A 21,386-nucleotide genomic window follows, 5' to 3' on the forward strand; every position below is an offset into this window, starting at 1 on the left:
TTGAAACCTGCAGATTTCTGTGTATCCCATTGCCTGCCTCTTTTCCCTCATTTCCAACTCACACACAGAATCACTAAGGTTGGAAAAGACCTGTAAGATCATCAAGTCCAACCATCAACCCAACACCACCGTGCCCACTAAACCATGTCCTGAAGTGCCACGTCCACATGTTTTTTGAACTGCTAGCAAGTCTCTGCTGGTAAGAAGGTCTCTTAGCTGCCCGTCTTTACTTCTTTCCTTTCCTCTGTGAAATTGGTCAGTGCCAGTAACCCACGGCTGGGGTGGTGGTTGGTGTTGGGAGCTTCATAACATAGCGTGGCACAAAAAAACCCATCCTCCAGCACAGGTATGCCCGGTGAGAAAGCAAAAAAGGGAGTGTGTGTGCGATGATGTCCCACTGATGGTCTGCTGTGGCGTTTTCTGATTTAACTTCTGAATTATTTGCATAAAGGGTTGGTTTCTGCTGGGGTTATTGGTTTCCTCCTGACTGCCCCGGCACTGCAGGTTCACTGCCAGGATGGGTATGGATGATGCTCCACCACGGATGCTTCACCATGTGCCACCTTGCTCCTACGTGGTCTGGGCATAAAGGGCAGTAGCTATCTGATTTGGGCAGTTCCCCGTTAGCTGCTTCACTGGTGACTGATTCCCTCTAATATTTCAACTTTGAGGAAATGATTTGGCTTTTTTTCCTCGGGCCAATCAAGGGAACCGCCTGCTTCAGCACAGCTCACCTTGGAAATGCATTCGCATCTTTTTCTCCTCTACTTCAGCTATCAAAATTGAATGATCATCTTCTATCAGCTCAGCTTGACACTAAATGACTGAAGAAGATATGTCAGAAGGGGAGGAGGAAAAAAAGTCACCTCTGGGTTATCGGTGTCTACAGAAAAGCTGTTGTGTCTATGATTTTTGCTTTGTCCTCACCAGCTCTCAGAGTCTGGATATCCAGCACAGTTTGCAATGAAAACTAGTCTCTGATTAAAGACCCTAGAGGTCTCTGGGCATCCGTTTTCATCCCTAGAAATCCCTGCTGAAAATCAATTCCTTTGCTTCCTTCCCAGCTCTCAGTTAAACGCTTGTGGTGGATTATCTGCCGTCAGGACACCCTTGTCTTGCAATATGAGGAGCTGGTCATGAGTGCTTAGAGGAGAGGAGTTGGTTAAAGGGCTGCTCCTAGGTCTTTCTCTTGTTGGTAGCTTTCTTTTGTCACCAGAAAGCCATCCTTCCCAGTGCCGTCTCCTGCATTTGCTCTCCTCTGATGGCCGTATCCCCTGTGCAGGGTGGAGGCACGATGGTTTGCTTTGTGAAAAACGGTGGTAGAAAACACCTTCAGCGAGGATCATGATGCATCGCTTGGACTTCTGTCCTGGGTGCCGGGCTTGGCCGGCATCCCAGGCGCGTCTGGCTCGGCCGTCCTGTTCCGGGTTTGGGTTTCCTTGTCTGCTGGACTCTTACAACCTTCCCACCTTAATAACCCAAGCCAACTTAATCGGGCTTGATCCCTCGTAAAATGTGGGCTTGGATGACTGTGAATTAACAGAGATGGTCATTGTCCCTGGAAATGTAACTCCCATTGCGCATCCGTGTCGTGACCCGCTCGCGCCTCCTATCGAAAGCCCTTTTTTTGCATAACGGGCTTTACACGAAGGATCCCCTGGGGCTCGTCTCTTCACAACTCAGCAGGCTTAATCCATCGGTGAAATTCAGGGACTTCCAAGCAACAAAACACACGTTTGGGCTCTTTTATTATAATGGGGGGAGGAAAAGCAGAATATAAAGGCGTGTTTTTTCCCAAAGGCTGTATGCAGCGAAACCTGGCCAAAAGAGGGGCAAGCTTCACTCGTCGAGTGGTTAGTTCTGCAAGGGGTGACTGTTTGGTTTGGGGTGGGAGGATCCTGATGTCCTACATGAAAAGGAAGGAGTCTCTGGCTAGGGAGATGAACGTGTTATTTTTGTTACTGTTTAAGACTCGCTTGACGTCAGGAGCACCGCTGGTTGTAGTTTCCCCTTCCTTCCCCTGCCCGTCACCGAATCCATCCCGCAGCCTCCCTCGTGGTATGCTGAAATCATGCCGGACCCACCCCTCCAAGGAGTTTGGACCAACCATTTGTGGTCAAAACCCAAAGGACAGCCCCACCGCCTCTTCAGCAGCCTCCGGAAGATAACGAACCTTGGGTTCCTGCCCTGCTTTGATCACCCCCCACTGAACGTTAATTAAATCTTCCAGCAGACGCTTTGCGAAGTCTCGTCCGGCACAAAGCGAGTCACTGGGATGCGGTCCGGTCCCTCACTGGGAGAGGGCGATGAGCCGGAGAGGGATGCTTGGTAACAGATGCAGCTTGCTTGGATCTGCCCCAGCGAAGGGGGGGACTTTATCAACCCCCAAGATAATCTAGGCTGGTAACATTTCAGGGAAGAAATCTGCTCCATTTGTTCAGGCTGGCTTTTGAAGAGAGGTCACGCGGTTAGATAAGCCAGCTAATATCTGGCTGGGGGGGATTTAGGATTTGCTGATGCCTGAACAGCCCATGCTGATGACTTGCTTTTATCATCCTAAGCAATCAGATCTGGCGTATGAAACCTTTCACCCATCCTTAATAGAAAGGGAATTGACGCTGGGAGCACTTGCTAGTACCTGTCAAAGCAGAATTGCGCGACAGCAGCTTTTTTCGTGATGGTTAGTGCGAGCTGTGACACTCGCCGTAGGCAGGGCAGGAGTTCGCTCTGGGAAAGATGAGCTCGGAAACAGCATCGCCTCTCCTAGAAATACCGGCATCCTCAGACAGAGAGGAAACATTTGTGGACGGAGATTTCATCTTCTCTTTCCTTTGTAAGCCCTGTTCAGCCCCAGCAGCCTGCGGCGCTGGCAGCAGCAGGGTTATGGACCAAGCTATGGACCAAGCCCAGCTGCCACATGGGCTTAACCTGGCTCACTGAGCTTAAATGCTAAAGCCGGAGCAGTTCGCTCCCTCTCTGGGTTCAGCGGGGCGCATTGCTCCCCGGGGAGGGGAGAGGCTGTCCTGCATTTTGTGCCTGGTTCGCTTTGGGAATTGCTTTCCCCAGGTTTCACTGTGCTCACCTATAAATAACTCCTAAACACACCTCTGCAGGTGATAATTAATTGGAAAGCTGTGTGGCTGCTCCAGCTAAAAGCTAGCGGCGGCTCCCTGCCATCCTCGAGGCAGTGCTGGGGACCAGAGCCAGCCATCACACAGCGTGTCACGGGATGGGACATCTCCAGTGCCAAGCTCCAGGCTGGCGGGGTAGAGCTCTCCCGCTGGGATGCTGCAGGGAGCAGAGCCCGCTTTGGGATAGCTCTGGAGAACGATGCGGAGCTCCTGTGAAACCCCCAAAACTGGGGTCATGGCTGACTGCCAGCAGCAGTAAGTATTTGCATTCTACAAAGCCACCCAAAAGATAGATCTTTAAAAAAAAAAAATCAGGTTAAATAATTGCAGGTCTGAGCACGAGCATCCAAGTGGGAGTGCACGGGGTGAGGCAGCACTGGGCACCCATCTGCCGGGTGTCTGGCCCGGGGAGCCCTGCGCAGGGGAGGAGGAGGGAGCGCTCGTTTGCTTGTTGCTGCTGTTTCTTGCTCTGCCCTCGGATAACGAGTTTATTTAACTTCTCAGCTTGTCTTGCAAGCGGGCAAGTCCCCTTCTGAGCGCTCTGTCCCTGGGGGCCAGGAGTCATCTTGGATCCATGTACCGGGGAGGTGGAGGAGCCTGAGAGCCACCCGGAGCTCCCGTGGCCGTGGAAAAACCTCACCGTTGCCCCTGGGGACCGGAGGATTGGGGTGAAGCTGCAGAAACCCTGTGGCTGCAGAAAAATGTCAGCAATTCCTGTCATTTCCCGCGGTCCGGCTGGTGGGAAGCAGCGAGAGATGCCGACTGCATCCTCCCACCGGAGCCAGGGCTGCTGTGTCCCCCAGGACACCCCCATCTGGAAGCCAAAGAGGCCCTCGCCCATGGTTTGCAGCCAGGGGGGTCTGAGGGTCGCCAGAAGAGCCAGGAGCAGCACTGGCTTGCGCTGCTTTTTTTTTCCCAGTCTATTGTAAGCCTGGATGTTAAAATCCAGGCAAAAGTAAAATAAACTCTAAAAAAGTCCCCAGGCGGGAGCGGAAAGCAACAGCTCTCCTCTCTTTTCGCAGCTCCGAAGGAGTGCTACGTGAGCACTCAGCGATGCCGAGAGGCTGCCGGAGGCAGGAGGTGTTTGTGCCTCTCCTTTCTCCAAAGCCAGCGAAGGGATTTGGGCTGCTCTCTTATGGCAGGTGTTTAAAAACAGAGATTTGGAGGGTTTGCTGGAAAAGCTCAGGCTGCAGTGCCTGGAGTCCTGGGATGATGTGGAGCCTGCGCAGCTCAGGGAGAGCAGCGATGGGTGGCCCTGCCTCAGTTTCCCCTTTTGAGAAGTGACCCAATCTCAGCTCTGTTGCTTAGAAATGCATCATGGTAATGATTTCTCCTTCTCCCAGTAAGGGAAGCAGGGGCTTGGGCTCTCTGCCCCATTTAAGGGGTAGCACGGCTCTATGTGGTACCTGATTAAGGGGTGATAAGAGGGGACGGCATCCCCAGAGTAACTCTTCCCTTGAGAATGATCGGGAAGGCCGTGCTGCGGTGATACTGCAGCCCCTCTGGCTCCCTCCTTTGCACCGAAGCTGCTCGTCCCACGCAGTTTGGCCCCTAATTCACTCTGAAAATGATCCCTCTGCAGCCGGGTCCGTATTCCTGGAGCACGGGTGGATAAACAAGACGCTATCGACTTCTACCTTGGCTTTGGCGGGGAAGAATGGCCTTTCCCTTGCTCCCTCCTGTTAGTGATATCGTAGTGTCCTCTGCTGGGCACAGCTGAAAATGGATACGACATGACGGTTGTCCAGTCCTGGCATCACGCGTCCCCTAAGGCCTCTTTCTCGTCTGTATTTTTCCGGTAAGCCAAGGGAAAATAAAGAACAGGACAAACTAGTCGAGGCTAAGGCGAGCAAAGGGAAATGAGGAGGAGGAGGAGGCCTGGTTTCTGCGGCTGTTTTGCTTCAGCTTTGTTAGAGATCTTTCTGAAATGAAAGCCATGGGATGGGCGTTTTGCATTCTCCTCCCTTTCTCTTAGCTCCTTTCCGCCACCAACACAAGAGGTTTTCAGCTGAAAAAAACCCCAAACCCCGAACAGCTGCCATTGGGATTTTTTTTTTTTTAAATTCTGTTCATCTGCTCTGAAATGAAGTGGTTTTTCTCTTGTCTGTGCAGAGAAAGTCACTGGATAGATCCAGAGCCTGTTTGCAGAAGGGTACTCAGCCAACATCTCCATAAGGACATTTTAAAGTGCTTTTTGCATCGCACAGCTGCTGGAAGCCAGCCCCATGCTCAGAGACGACTGAAACCACCGTGGTTGGTAGTGTGATGGGCGCTGCGAGGTCTCGCTTCCAGAGGCACTGCGTACCGTTGCACAGATGCTCCAGCCAGGACCATGGGGACAGCCGGAGCTGTCACTTCAGGAGCATGTGGAGCTGCAAAAGCTGCATTTTAAAAGCAGGTCAGCTCTCATGCACCGTGGAGACTCCCTCTGTGTGTCCCAAGGAAAAGGTTTCCATCTGTTTACCGAGGGCAGGAGGTGGGGAGGGAAGGGCAGAGGATGAAAAGCGACGGTCAGCATTGGTCCTGGACGGGTTGCAGGTGGCATGGATGCCCGCGAGAATTGGGCACTGCAATGGGGACAGGCTGAGGAGCAGAAGGACCGTCTTCTTGAACTTAACAGCTTTCACTAAAGTACGTGCTTTTTCAAACAGCAATAGAAAATAACAGCACCAGGTACTTAGCAGGATGCCTGTGCTGCCATAACGTACCGGGATGCCCCAGCCTGTTTTGAGCCCTGAGTATTAACTTATGTTTAAGGTCTTTTCTGACTTTTTCTATACGTAGTAGTGGGGACCGTGGCAGCCTCAGGATGTAACCTCTCAGCAAGGACCGAGTCACCAAGCAGCGAGACGGTAATGCTGAGAACTGGCTTTTGTGCATAGAGGTGGCTTTCACACCGTGGGGCATTGAATCTTTCCCTTCTCCAGCTCTCTCTCCATGATCGAACAAGGGTCCAGCCCCGTATCTCTCAAGTCAGAAAACACAAGAGCCATTACCGTTAGTATTGGGGGTTTATTTATAGGGCTGGGGTTTGGGTCTTTACCTGAACATCATTTCCAAAGAGTAAATCAGTTGGGTTTTATAAACAATGCTTACAAAGGTCTCATCACCTAACAGGTAAGCTCCAGACACAGCACTCTGCCTGATGGGGAACTTGGGTGAAACACCAGTGGCTTTACAACCACTTCCCCGCTGAAACCTTAACTGAGTTCAGGGTATGGTAAACATGCACAAACCCCATTTAAGATGTGCATCTAGCTTAGCTTATGTGAGACGTATTGTCAGTGCATACCATTTGCCTCTTCTGTAACAACAGCTATACGCAGATTTCAAAGTGCTTGATAAACCTGACAGTCTTACACTAGAGCAAATAGTTCTTCTAAAGCCCTTGAAGCAAAGTCTTGTGAAATCCCTCTGTATCTCCATTGCATATAAAGGTTAAAAAAACCAAAATGTCACCATGAGACCTCTGTACACCCAGATGTGGAAGCCAGGAGCCTTGGACTTCACACTAATATCTTCCCAAGTGACTGACTAAAGCACTCCTATACAAATTATTTTTCACAACCGATTCTCAATTAAAGGCAAAAATTCTATCAGTGAAACACCCCCTCCCATGGTGCTAGTTTAAAGGAACTCTATTATTTCTTGACTGAAAGTCAGCAATTATTTTAGTGAAATTTGAGATGTTCTCTGATCCTTCTAGTCTGGAGCAGAGGCCTTATCTCCTACCACTGGTTTCACCTGCTAGTGGGACTTTGATTTGGTTGGCTTTCTTGTTCTTCCCTTCTTACAGCAGCACCTGCGGCAGCAGAACAGGCAGCACTTCAGAGAAATGAAGAGAGAGAGGAGAACCACGGCGAGGAGGAAGGCGATGACGTCCAGGGAGTGATACTGGATCCAATTCAAGTCGTGAGCAGCAGGTCGCAGGTGTGGGGCCCCTTTGTGTCTCATTACAAACTCCACCCAGTGCACAGCCAGGTCCAGGGGGTGGATGGGTCTGTCGAGGTGAAGGTCAGAGAGGCGCTTGATGTTCTCTTTGTACCTGCCAAGAAAAGACGTTCGGTGTTTTCAATGACTTGTGCTGCTGAGACTGAGTCCCCAGAAATAAAGGATGCAGTGTCAGTTGTCTGATGGCCCACTGGGGGCTTCTCTGGTGATGTTACCCCAACGCCACCACCCCATGAGAAGGATAACGGCAAAGTTATGGGCCTAGAAAAGTGTATTCAATGACAAAAAAAGAGGGAAAGGTATTAGAAAAGAAGAAAAAGAAACAGCTTAGTTTGAGCAGTCAGCAAAATCTCTGGGGTGAAGGTATCTGGCTGAAATGTGAGACTGGGTGTAGAAAAGCCATCCAGCTGAAGATCGAGGTGCATTATTATTATTATTACTGTTGTTATTATTATTGTTGCTACAAGAAGAGTGATTAGGAAACAGTGGCAACAAGGTGCCGTTTTTCAGAAGCATGATGGGGAAAAGGATGCCAAGGACTGAGAGGCCCTAGTGACAACAGAGAGTGGGAGCGGGGAAGAGGAGGCTATGTCTTAAAACTCCCCTTCGCTGTGATGCCTTAAAACACCTCGGGCACACTGACTGCAATACTATGATGTCTAGCGTGGTTCCCTGTACCCCCTCAGCGTATCCCTGTATATTCCTCCTGCTCTGTGCTGGAATTGTCCAGCGTTGCTGAGGCAGGCAGCAGCTGACTGTGCTCATACAGCTCCTTACGAGCACAAGGGGGGGATAAATGACTGAGAAAACTGGTCTGTAAAATAAACGAGTGATAATAGCTGTGTTTAGTAAACCCTGCCAGCTGGGAGGCAATGCTTCCTGACGCAGTCCAGCGTCTGGACTATACTGAGGCACTGCCACTTGTCTCCTTCCTCCTGCTGCTGTGCAGACAGCATCTCTGGGCAATCCTCATGCAAAGAAAATCAGCCAGGCAGCCGAGCCTTTCAACTTTTTCAGGCTCTCCGCTGACTTATGTCACCACTGATTTGGGGAACAAAAGCAGTTTGCCACATCTCCCTTCACCGATTGCCTTTTCTACTGCATTGTGTCAAAGCCCTCGACATCACTGCCTAGTAAATTTGGCTTTAAGCAGGTGACACATTTTTTGTCAACTTGATTTCTTCCATTGCACTTATACCCCATCTTCTCCGATACCTGCATCCTCTCGTATCAGCCAGTTCTTGTCACCTAATGATTATAATCCCTGTCAGTGAGAAGGACAGCACTGTTACAGGGACAGGACGAGGTGAAGCCAGGGCAAGCATCAGCTTCTCAATGATGTAACTTTGATATAAGAAGGCATATAAGAACAGATTAGTATGCTGTTAAGCTGGAAGCTAGAGTGCTGGTGTTGCACAACAGTAGAAGGAGAAAGGCTGTGCTTCTATTACTGACTTTTTATCATTAATAACTGTTTTCAGGGCAGTGGATATGTCCTTTGAAGTCATTTCGAGTATATTCAGTGTCAGTCCTGCTCCCCGTGACTCTACTCGCTTGGCGTTGTCCATCTGATCTCCAAATAAAGGCATTAGTACCATTGGCACCGCATTGCATATGCCCTCGTAAACACCATGTGAGCCTCCATGGGTAATAAAGGCACGAGCCTTAGGGTGAGCTGTGGAGGAAAGAAAGACGTGGCTTAGCTATTTGAGTTGTTAAATCACAGTAAAACATCTGTGGGGAAAAACTTGCACAAAAATGGCACTGGTAGGTATAAATCAAGAACTTTGGGCTGTCATGTGCATCATTACTTATGGACAGACTTAGGGCTGCAGAGAACAGGATATTATAGGGGATTGAATGAACCTTGGGTTGCAGAGCTCTGTCTTGGTTTGGGTAATCTCTGGAAAGCCTTGGATAATCCTCCAAAGCTTCTCATATTTTAGGATGAAATCAGAGCCAAGTGAGGTTAAAGAGGATGTTACCATTGCTTGCTTTTTTACCATGCCTTCCATTTGCTGGTTTTGCAGATCTCTCACAGCTGAGTCCTGTTGTATAACCAACAAATGCACTCCTGGCGATAGCACGTACAATTTTACCACTTGAAAAGCCCGATGACCTATCTGGAAATGCTCACCCCAGGATCTTAAATTTTCTTTTCAGTCCAGTAGACAAAAATACAACAAAAACGCATGGCTGGGTGTTGAGACTGGCTAGTCAGAGATAAAGACCCCCCATTTTTTGACAGTAAGGGTAGTCAACCTTTCCAAACAGTGTTGTTTCATAATTTGGCAATTTTGAAATTGCAATCAGGTAAGTTTCTAAAAGACGAGCTCTGGTTCAAATAGCAAAGGCTGTGAGGCAGTCCTGTGACCCACAGTGATACAGTCAGCACAGATGATGCTAATGGGGCCTTACAACAGCATAATGAGATTAAAAGAAACCCTGGTATCACTCAAGGTATCTCAGACCTACCTAGAAGATCATTCTGTGGCAGCCATTTGACGAGCTTTACGTTCTTCGGCAGGTTGGGGGGCACCTTTCCTGTGTATCGCCACAAAACCTTTCAAGAGAAGTAAACACAATGTCAGTTCTCAGCAACCAGCCTCTTGCTGCTCCTCAGTGGGTTTGGAAAGCACAGCTGAAAACACCCGTGGTGCACAAAAGCTGTTTCGTTGCACAGAGCAGCTGGGGTGAGAGTTTCTTCTGGCATCAAGGAGCAGGAGAAGGAAGGGAGGACACTGAGCACACTGAAAGCTGAAGGTAGTCATGTACTGTATTTGAAAACAGTGTTGAACTGCTGTGCTGGAAGGGGGAGAGGGAAACCATACCGTTTGAGGGACTGATCCCAAGGCATCTGCGATTTCTGTGGCTTTCTTCATAGGAATCTCAGAGACCATGGAGCCCAGCGAGAAGACAACAATGCCGTGTTCTCCAGAGGCATTCACAATAGCTTCAAATTCCTGCCAACACAAAGCACATCCTTAGTCAAAGTGCCTTTCACGTCATATGCTGTAATTTCTGTCACGTTCCCACAAAACTATCTGGGAAGGCAATAAAATGAGCAGTCAACACAGCTAAAATTATGATCAGGAAAATTAGTTATCTATATGAAAATGAGTCCCATGGGGAAAAAAAAAAATGGGCACACGTGAATGAGCAAAGTCATGGAGCTGTGTGAAAGCGTTTGCAGAGTTGAAGCCCGAACCAAGATTCAGTACAGACATGAGCAAAAAATTTACTTTCAGTCACGTAGCAAACCCTGCCTGCTCAAATACATTGGTTTCTGTGCAGTAAAAACAATACTGTACCAATTAAGGAGATCAATTCATCATCCTACTTTTCCTGGCAACGAATCCCCAGGTGAATCCATTGTGGTTTATTTTCACATTTATTGCAAGTCAGATGGTCTGGCTTTAGAGTTGATGTTCTTCTTTTCAGCCCATGCGACTGCAAGAGTGAGTTAAGATTTTGAAAAGTGTTCTGACAGCAGATACCTCTAACTTCTAATATCTGGATTTATTGGGTCTGCTTTGAGTATGATAATATTGAACTGCTGCCAGTTTTTTTATCTGTTTTGTTTGTTTGATTTAAATAAAAGAAGGACTAGGAGATCTGTCACTGGAATCCAAGAACAAAAGGATTCTGATGAAGCATAAAAAGAGCTGAAGGCTGGAGCAAAAATACTGTGCCATAGAAAAATATTTGATAAAGCCAGGGAAGGAAAGACAAAACTGAAGGGAATTGTTGCAGGCATCAGAGTTAAATGAGTGGAATAAAATGAATTAAATGTTCCCGTAAGTCTGGCAATTGAAATGTAATCGCTAGGGTCTGAGGGGGTAACTGAGACTAACTTTCTTAATTTACGCTCTGTTACGTATTTTCGTGGCTGACCAGAGTGCCGTGGCCCTTCACTTGAGACTGGATCCCAAACAGAAGGAGCCATCGAAGGTTTGGTGACAGCTGCACCGTGAACAGCAGACCTGACGCTCTCCTGGGGGCAAACAAGGTGAAATGTAAGTCTCATTTCAGGGCTTGGCTCTGTCTTACCAGACCTCTCTGAAGACACACTCTCCATTACAGAGTTGTAGATGTCCGGTTGGGAACTCGGGGCTCAGTTCTGTATAAACTCACAGATGGCTGGGAACTGCAAAATCCTCCCCAAATTACAAATGCGCTTTTGGTACAAAATTCTTTGGCTAGTGGTTGACTTGCTTCCTGCAGTTCCCGATGCAGTGGAACAGATATGGCTATCTCAGCGAGTATTTAGCCCTGTTTATTTTCTGTGGGTCCAGTCACATCAGTTTTACTCTGTTCTTTAAATGTTTTCGTGTGCCAAGGTCCGACTTTCTGCTCAGAAACGTCACTACCATTATGAAAATGATTGTAGCCCTGCTTTGGGAATAGGTGGATTATTTTACTAAAGACTTTTTAACCAGCATCTGCTTGTATCGGTGAGTGTTCCACATGACCTTTATGAAATACTTGCAGTGGACACCCAGTGAAAAATATGAGAAAGCACTACGAATTAGGAAGATTTCTTAGTTGAAAGTGGCAGATATCCCATATTTGGGACATTTGGCGTTGTTCAAGCAAAATATTGCCGTCCAGATCTGGGACAGAGTATTTTACATGAAAGAAGCAGATCTCTTGCTGCTTCACCGGAGGGGGTAGGGATTTCATTCAGGTCTGCCACAGTCTCTGAAATTCCTGCGGGAACAGTCCTCTGCTCAAGGGCAGAGGACTAGCATGATTTTTGGCCTGCTGCGTTACATAGCTAGCACCAAGACTTGTAAGAAGGTATACAAAACAGAATTACTGGAAATACAGGAAAATACTTGGGGAAAAAAACTGGAAGAGCCCAGCTTTTCGTGCATGCTTGTTTGGGAATTTGGAGGTGTCCCACAAAATAACGTACTCCTCATTGCACAGGGGGTGCAGAGGTGCAAAGTGTTTTCCTAGGCACTCCCACCTTGCTCTTTCTCCTCTTATTATTTGTTACTGCCAGGAGCTCCATCTCATGGTGAGAGCGAACAGTGCAGTCATAGCTTAACTAGGGAAAAAAAGGTAACTAACCTGTGATAATGCTTTTTCCTGAGTGCAGCTTATGCCTCCGATCAAGACCATATTAGGCATTAGGGGCCTGGGGTACTCAAACACAAAGTCATATTTCATGAGCCAAATAGACGCATGGCTGAACAGTTCAAGCACTGTTGCCTCTTGTTGGAGGAATTCTTTGATCAAATGATCATACGGTGAATAAAGAAAACTGCAAGCCAGGGAGCTGCTCAGGCTAGCTATGAGATTGCCCACACGCTGGAGGAACGCCATGCGGTCCGTGTAGCGAGTGAAGAACCTAGGAACATAAGAAGGAGGATTTGGGCAGAGGGTAGCGTGGAAGTCTAGGCTGCACGGCAGTCCCCGTACAAGGTACACAGAAGGTAGGGAGAGATGTTCAGCCACTATCTGTCCACATGGAAAAAAAGGATCCATAAAGACAGCATCAAATTTGCTTTCTTCAAGGTATTTGATCAGCTCTTTGTTAGACAGAAGACGTTTGCAGGAATCATAGAACATGGCTGTAATATTTGCCATTTTTGAGAATTTTTCCAAGAAGGGTTGAGGTGTGAAACTCCTATAGCCCAGCTTCTTAAATTCTGCCTCCACATACTCCTTGGTGTAAGGCACAGAGTATGTTTTCATGGTATAATGCACCGACGAATCTATCCGCAAATTTATCTCTGGCGCAACTACCACTATTTCATGTGTCCTCTCTCTGAGCCGCTCCACAACCGGGCGCATGCTGAGCCAGTGGCTGCCGTCGATAGGTACAACCAAAAGCTTTCCACCTTCAGAAAAGGTCCACAGGAGCAGGAAAAACACAGCCCAGGAGGCAAGAGAATTAAATCCTGGATTTGAAGAAGCCATTTTCCTTGTGCTGTCAGCAAAGTTTTAAACGGCCGCAAAACTATTGCAGGGGATGAGGACTGAATCGTGGGGTACTTTGCACTTTAATCTTAACTAAGGTAAGTGTTTAATTTTTAACGAACTGTATGTTTCTGGGCAGAAATGAGAGTAATTTTTAACTGTGGGTAAAGGTTGGGTTTATCATCTGTGCACACGGTGAAGGCTTTTAGCAACCGGGCACTGCAAGGTAAGTTGAATGCTTGAATTAACATTAGAGGATTCAAATGCTCGAGGGAGAAGTGTCAAGCAATTGGCCATGTGTTGCACTGAAAGGCTGAACAGAGTTATGAATGGGAAGTAACACCTGACCAAGCAAACACTATCTTATTAACATCCAGTTAATGATGAACTCCCTCCCTTGAGTCTGCTCAGCTGATTGGACACAAAACTTGGAACAGAAGTCTGACCTTTGGATTAGCTTGTGCTCTCAGAGTCTAGTCTAAACAAGAAGCAATGATTGACAGATATTTGATATATGGTGGGTTGATACGGTTTGTCTTCAGGCTTGTTTCTATATTATACCAGTTATCAAAGTGAAAGCCCTGAGACTACAGCAGTAAACGCGATGCAAGCTTAGCAATAACTTCTGCTGTTGCAACACCACTGTGGTCTGAAAAACAGAATAAATGACTGACATCTGCACTATTTGCACAGCCCACTAGGGAGATTTAAACAAGCTAGGGAGGGAGGGAGGGCAGATAGTTACAATCCTGAGGTTTCTTTTTTCTAATCATCCTCTTCTGTGCTATCTTACATTGCTTCTTACACAAATTCAGAGGCAAAAGAGCTCTCTCTACCATCTTTGATTGCATACCCCTGGTTTTGGGGTATTCATCCGCATTATCAATCTTTATGGCATGCTGTAAATGCCTGAGTATATACACAGAGTTAGTTCCACATTTCCATTTTTCATCCAATCAAGTCTCCTGCATTCCACAACTGTTAGGGATATTAAATCGTATGACCTAGAATTACTTTGTCATTTATCTAGATGTAGCATACGTGCCATGGTTGTCTAATATTATGGGTTTATGCTTACAACAAGCTAAGCTACGCCTAGGCAGCTACATTAGCTTAGACTACTTCACCTAAGCTCTCCTGGAGAGCAACCCTTCAGCTGCTTGCAGTGCAAGTCTTGTGATCATCTATCAGAGCCTGAGATTCCTACTTCCAAATCATGCCATGCTGGTATTCGATCACATATTGGCTCAAGACTACTACTATAGGAAGCACTTACTTAAAAAAGCAAATCTTAAATAATCGCTAATAAATGCTGTAATACCCTCAACGTAAACAGTGACAAACCTTTGATAATGGCTTCTTCTGCTCATAGTTGATGCCTCCAGTGTCGACCATATTTGACATTATTGGGTGCAGATACTCAAAAACAAAGTCATATCTCATCAGCCAAATGGATGCTTTGCTACAACGGTTCCAGTACTGTTACTTCTCTGTGAAGAAACTCAGAAGCTAAGTTCTCATATTTTAAATAAAATGGATAGCAAAACAAATGCTCTGAAAACCCAACCAGGAGGTTCTTCACACGCTCCGTAAATGTCATGTGATCTGAACTGGCCATGGAGGTCCTTGGCACGTAAGAAAAAGGACTGGGACACTGGGTGGCTTTGGAGGCTAAGGTACATGGAAGACCACGCATGAAGTACACTAAAGGGAGAGAGAGATTCAGCAGCAATTAGTCCACGTGGCAACACAGGATCCATCATAATGGCATCAAATTTGCTGTCCTGGAGGTACTTCATCAGTTCTTCATCATATAAGAGATGCTGACAAGTAGAAGAGAACATGCTGGTCAGTTCTGATATATTGCTGAGTAAAACTGTAAATTTTTCTAGAAAAGGAGGGTTATCAAAACTTTTTTCGCCGATGGAATGGGAACATCTATCCACAAACTCTTGTGTGTAAGTCACAGCGTATGTTTTGATGGTGAAAGATTGTGAGCTTTTCATGAGCAAATTGGCGTCAGGAATCACTGCAATGATTTCGTGCCCCCTCTCACAGAGTTTCTCCAGAACCTCATGCATGCTCAGCCAGTGACTTCCACCCTGAGGCATGACCAAGAGTTTCCCACCTTCTGCCAAACTCCAGAAAGAAAAAGAACAAGTCCAGCATATATCTGGTACCTCCACATAACTGTCATGGGGCTGTCAGCAAGAAAAGAAATGAACTGTTCCTTCTTACTTCTTCCAAGCAGCATATGAAAGCAAAAAATAGTTGTACCTCGTTTATAACTTGATGGTCTTTAATCTTTACCTCTACAAAATGTTTACTAAGACAGGTTGTTGGGAGTTCTTGATCACATTTTTAAATGGTGATAAAAGCACTGATAAGAGTGATATCAAAGGATCTAAAGCAAGAAGCATTTCCACGCATTTAAGTTATATGAAATGATTCAGAACAATTAGCAGGGTCTTTGATTAGCAGAGGTAGCGGTTGTTTGTAGAGGGATTTTTCTGGGTCAGGCTTGTTTCAAGTGAGTCACTGTGCACTTGACTGTCCTGTGCCAGATTCAAGTCAGGAATCAACTTTTATGGCCACTGAGCTTCTCCAGAGAGCTTACAATACAAGAAGCATTTTGCACTATTGACATGAAAGACCTAAACCTCCAACTTTCTCTCTTACACCTGTGCTCAGAAAGGTGCCTGGAGTTCACACAGGGTGTTCTACATGGTAAGCAGCAGCTGGCGCACCAAGGACTGGTGTCACCAAAGGCTGGGTAACATATTAACCAAATACCTTTTCACCTAAATAATGATGCAGCAGAATATGCAGTTCCTGCTCAGGAAGAGCCATAAGAGTTCGTAGGTGAGTGGCTCGAGGCCAAATGTCTTTTTGAACGTGGTGATGCAGCAGAATATGCAGTCCTTGCTCAAGAGGGGCCATAAGAGTTCATAGGTGAGAGGCTATGGGCCAAACATTTTTGAAAGTTCTTAATAATAGTTACTTTTCAAAAGACGTTAATAAGGCTTGGCTGTGGTATGAGCCCAAGGAAGTCCACACTTGTGTCCTGCACTTACCAGAAGAAGGGGAGAACCAAGTTTCTGAGCTGCTTTTGCATGTGCTGTGATAAGATTTCTAAGGCAAAAAAAAACCCAAAGCCATGTTGGAAGTCCTGTTCTCTGTAACACTCGACCGCAGCCTACAGCTACTCGATGGGGAGTAACAATGATGACGGAGCCAAACTTTTCTGGATAGCAGTAAATAGTATAATCAGGGCCACAAACGGCAGTTTGAGACATTTGGATTGAACATTTGGAAAAAGCTTTTTACCTCTGAGGTTTTGAAGGTTTGCCTGTGTAACAGCATGGCTGACATGATCTGATGTGGAAGACAGTCCCACTCCAAGGACTTGTTTAGATCTCCAAATCAGGTTGATTTGAATGGGATTTAAGGGCTAATTATTCTTGAGAAGCTGGGTTGTAGCTGCAGCAAATGATGCAATGGAAACCCAACAGGTAGACGGGTGAATGAAATAGGCACCTATAAACAAAGCAATGTCCTTAGATAGGGAGAGCATGCAAAGGCACGTGAAAATTTTCAAGATAAATCTAGAAAAGCAGATATCTGCAGTTTGTGCTTAAAAGAAGTGCCTGACCAAGAAGATTTAATCATCTGCCATTAAGGCATATTTCATGGAAAGGGAAAAGGTGGATGCCAAAAGTTTGCAAGTTTGCAAAAGCAAAGCAAGATATAGGAATGGTAGCTGAACAAGAGCAATTGCTGGCTGAAGAACAGAGACTGTTTTAGACCCCCCAACTAAGCACACCTGATCGGAGAGAGCTCTGAACAGTTTCTTCATGCTGTGCAACAGCCTGGAAGAGTTGTCTTGGAGCAGGCAGGAGTGATGGGAAATCTGGTTCATAAAACAGCTACTTTTGCCAAACGTACCTGGGTGTGATAAGCACATTCCAAGGCTAATATGAAGTGAGTCCTAAAAAGTTTATTTTGATAGGAGGTTCTCCATGTGTCATGTTAAAAAAAAAAAGTGATTCTTATAAGCCAGCAAGAAGGACTGTAATGACTCAGGAAACTGCATTAAAGAAGAAGGAGTTTCAGACATCAATACAGTCCCATTCTGCAGCCTGTTTAAGCAAAACTTTCTCTCTAGCTGACAGCGAGGTGATATTAAAAAAAACAAAAACTAAAGGAGGTGGACAGAAGGTATTCTCATGTGCCAGAGAGTTAGCTGCAGTACCTATGTGTGCATTTTCTCGTCTCAGCGATGAAAAGATCTCACGTACCAAGGCGATGCAGCATTACATATGCCCTAAGGTGGCAGTGTACACTCAGGTAGTTAACCTGGAGTTGCTGATGTAGTTACCCTATGCTAACGTATAATGGGCCCTCAAAACTCATATTTGATATATAGTCACTTCCATGTAGCCTTTAAGTTCTGCTAATGTTTCAGCCAAATGTGTATTATCTGTGTAACACTAATATAAAATGCTATAAAACAACATTAAAGAGGTAAAAAAACCTGAACCAAACCCTTAAGGCTAACTGCACGTTCATGAGAGTTTAAAAGTTGTGTCACTGGATTTTGAGCAACACACAAACACACTTTCATGTGTATATGAGTCCAGAGACTGAAGTCCACAAATTCAGCCCATTCCAAAGGCAAGGGTGAAAAGAGATATCTATCAGGAGAAAGTAAAGCTAAAGTACAGAGTGGAGGGCCAAGGCTGTACGCTGGAAACGGTACAGTGAATATCTCCAGTTAGGGAAATCCATGATCACCTCTTTTGTAAGCGTATAAATCCTGGCAGTCAGAATGTACCTCTTATTAACCACCCAAATCCTTCTTAAATTCATAGGTTTTGTCTACAAAAAAAGTCTGCTGCTGTTGAGAGGCAGATTATTTATTTTTTTGTGCACGGTGTGAAAAAGTACTCCCTTTTGTTTGCTTTAAGCTTGCTGCTGCCTCATTTCAGTGTTAGTCATAGGTCGAGTATTGGGACAAACCGCATATCAGTTCCCCTTTCACCTTCGCTACACCTTTCAGGATTTTATAGACCTTTGTCACGGATCCTCTGTCATAGTTCTTTTCATAGGTTTAGTTACATGGTTTATTCCATCTCTGCTTTTCTAGACTGAGTGCCAAGTTTGAATCCTCTTAAAAATGCTTCATTTGTACTGCATGAGATTCAGCTTTTTCTGAAAAATAAGCCCTATTTCACTGTTTCAAAAAGTCAATGTCTGAAAAACTTACTTAACAGGAATAGTTATTTCTAACAATAGAAGCTATGAAGTTACTCTGCAAACCACAAAATATATTTGAATACACTTTCCAAAAAAATCTGAAATAAATCCAACATTCATTTTATAAGAATAAAGTAACCTAACTTATACTTTATTTTTATGATGCCAGTTGATACTTTAAATAAGGAGCATCAATGGTCTGGGATGTGGCAAAAGGAATGCCACAAGGTGGAGAAATGGGCCAACAGGAGCATCACGAAGATCAGCAAAGGCAAAAGCAAAGTTCTGCCTCTGGGATGGGATAACTCCGTGCCACGGGACAGGCTGCACTCCAGCTGGACAGACAGCAGCTCTGCAGAAAATTACCCCAGGTACTGGTGGACAAAAAGTTGAATATAGTCAGCAGTGTGCCCTTGCAGCCACAGAGGCAATAGCATCCTGGGCTATATGAGTAAGAGTGCAAGCCAGCAGACTGAGAGAGGTGATCCTTCTCCTCCGTTTGGCACTTGCGAGACGTCTGAAGATGTGTACCCAGTTTTGGGCTCTCCAGTACAAGAAAGATATTGATGTGCTGGAGCAAGTCCAGCAAAAGCCAAGAAGATGGTTCAGAGCTGGGGACCATGATGTACAAAAAGGGGCTGAGAAAGAGGAGCTTGCTCAGGATTCAGAAGAGAAGGCTAACAGGAGACCTTATTGCTGTCTTTAACTACCTTAATGGAAGGGCATAAAGAAGACAAAGTTGTACTCTTCTGAGAGACTGACAGTGACAGGACAAGAGGCAACAGACACAAGCTGCAACATGGAAAATTTGAATTGGATAAATAATAAATTGGATATAATAAAGTGTTTTCACTATAAGGGTTACAGGAGATATTCAAAACTTGACAAGACATAGAATGGAACAACTTGAACTAACTGGACCTGCTTTGACTAGGAGGTTGTCTGAGAGGCCTGCAAATGACCTTCCAACCTAAGTATTTTATGAGTCTATGACAATTCAAAGCATAGAGAATCCTTCTTTGAAGAAAAAAAGACAGGAACATAGAGGAAATCAGCAATGACAGGGTGGACCAGAGGATGAGCGAAAGTCTCCTCAGATGAAAGTCTGCTTTGCACCACATCAACAGGCCTGAGCAAAGACGCCCTGAGCAACCTGCTCTAATGTCAAAGCTGGCTTTGAGCAGAGGCACGTGACCAATGGGGAGTTTCTCAGAGCTAAATTAATTTACAACACTTTCTCCATTTTTATACTGTGATATTTGGATGCATTCACTGAAAGGAATACTGGCACGTCTTTCCAAAGCAAAAGCAGTTTGAAATCACTTTACCCACAGAAAGAGACCTTGCTAATAAAACCGGTGTTACAGCTTCTCAGAGTATGTAAAAGCCTGCAAGAATGACAAGAAAAAACAGAGTACAACCCACCTGAGGTAGCTTCTTGTGAGCACAGGTTACTCCACTGACCATAATCATGTTGGGCATAAATGGTCTCGGATAGTGTAAAACAAAGTCTAGCTTCGTGAGCCAAATGGAAGCCTGACGTAAGAGATCCGGCACAGTCATGTCCCGCTGAAGGAACTCAGAAGCCAGTTTTGCGTATGGTTGAAAGACAAAATCACAGAGAAAAAAATTTGGGATGTCAAAGATTAGATTCTTCACCCGCTGGAAAAAGTTCATGTGGTCTGTATACTCTGTGAATACCCTGGGGACATAAGAAGGGGGATTGGGACATTGAGTGGCTTCAAATTCTAAACCACATGGCATTTGCTGCAAAAAAAACACGGAAGGGACTGAAAGATGCTCAGCCAGGATCTGCCCACAGGGTAGTATTGGATCTGTAAAGACAGCATCAAACTTGCTCTCCTCAAGATATCTCACAAGCTCTTTGTTGTACAGTAAGTGTGTACAGGTAGACAGGAACATGGCAGAGGTTTTTTTCACTCCTTCATATGTTTTAACAATTCTTTCCAGAAAAGACCCTTCTTCAAATACATCCTGGCTAGTTCTCCAGAAAGTGAGATCCATCTCTTCCTGTGTGAAAGGGACTGGGTACATTTTCACAACAAAATTATTTGTTGGCTTTATGTACAAAGTGACCTCAGGTGCAACGACGACTATTTCATGTCCCTTCTGCCTGAGACCGTCCAACACTTCCCGCATGCTGAGCCAATGACTCCCATCCACCGGCACCACCAGCAGCTTCCCACCAGCAGCCAAACTCAGCACGGACAGGAACAGAACCAGCGCCGCCGTGACTTGCGGATGAGCACTAAGCACCGGGGCCATTTCTGCAGAAATCTAGTGAGTGCTGCCCAGAAAGAAAACCACTGGCAGCACTGAAGCAATAGCACCAGCTCCACGCTTTTAAGCAATCTTTGCTACAGCCTAACTTTTGATCCTTGGAGGTATTTGCTGTGCGGTAAATGATTTGATAAAAGGCTGGATAACAAGTGCTAGAGTTCAGCAATCCATGCAGGCAGTTGGTAAATGTGGTGGATGCACCAGATAAGACCCATCTGTTTCTACTAGAAAAGCCTTGGCAGCTCTACTGCCTTTGAGCAAGATCCGCCAAGCCACCATAGCCCCTTCAGACTCATTGAGGTTGATTTTGTTCTCAGATCTCATATAGCTATAATCAAGGCAAAAATCTTCTGAGTCCTGCCTGTAAACAGAGATGGTGCTTCTTGGCCTGAGAGTCCACAACCTGTAACACTCCTGCTGATTCCACCTTCGGAAATACCCTTGTGAAGGAGCAGAGAAATTCATTAACAAAGAAAGAAGTAGTAAGGCAGCAAGGGTGCCCCAGGACAGAAGCCGGATGTGCATTTCTCCGTAAATACCGGACCCTACTACAACCATTTGCAAAGCTGTATGGATTACACCTAACTGCAAGGCTTTGACAGCCCCTCAGACTTGCCTGCTTCTCATCCATCACTCAGCAAGGGAGAGAGTACCAAGTTACTCAACACTACACAAAATGGCTTAGAATCCACGTAATGAAAAAGGCATCAACTGAGCATACTTTATAAGTGAAACATACAGCTGCCTACACAGAAAATAGAAAGTGAGGAAGAAAGTGAGAGAAAAATAATTTCTTTCATGATTCTTTGCCTAACTCAC

At 45.8% G+C, this 21,386-nt stretch overlaps 1 protein-coding gene across 1 annotated transcript; it reads right to left on the reverse strand.

The window, feature by feature from the left end:
• Nucleotides 1–6,878: 6,878 nt before the first annotated feature.
• LOC104255797 (UDP-glucuronosyltransferase 1A1) lies at nucleotides 6,879–20,567 on the reverse strand. Its single transcript, XM_059820617.1, has 5 exons — nucleotides 19,692–20,567; nucleotides 9,914–10,045; nucleotides 9,558–9,645; nucleotides 8,538–8,757; nucleotides 6,879–7,176 (listed from the first exon to the last, which is right to left on the reverse strand). The coding sequence occupies exons 1-5, from the start codon at nucleotides 20,550–20,552 to the stop codon at nucleotides 6,879–6,881; spliced, it is 1,599 nt and encodes a 532-aa protein (XP_059676600.1). The 5' UTR covers nucleotides 20,553–20,567.
• Nucleotides 20,568–21,386: the final 819 nt, after the last annotated feature.

Source organism: Gavia stellata, chromosome 8 (assembly GCF_030936135.1).
Source record: "Gavia stellata isolate bGavSte3 chromosome 8, bGavSte3.hap2, whole genome shotgun sequence".
NCBI classification, from domain to species: Eukaryota; Metazoa; Chordata; class Aves; order Gaviiformes; family Gaviidae; genus Gavia; species Gavia stellata.

Excerpts from the sequence above, each read along its gene's own strand:
- LOC104255797 (XM_059820617.1), bottom strand. The coding sequence starts at position 20,552 with ATGGCCCCGGTGCTTAGTGCTCATCCGCAAGTCACGGCGGCGCTGGTT. Across the intron at positions 10,046-19,691 it reads CTCACAAGAAGCTACCTCAG|GAATTTGAAGCTATTGTGAA; the intron begins GTGGGTTGTACT and ends TTGTGTTGGCAG. Across the intron at positions 8,758-9,557 it reads GCCACAGAATGATCTTCTAG|CTCACCCTAAGGCTCGTGCC; the intron begins GTAGGTCTGAGA and ends TTTCCTCCACAG.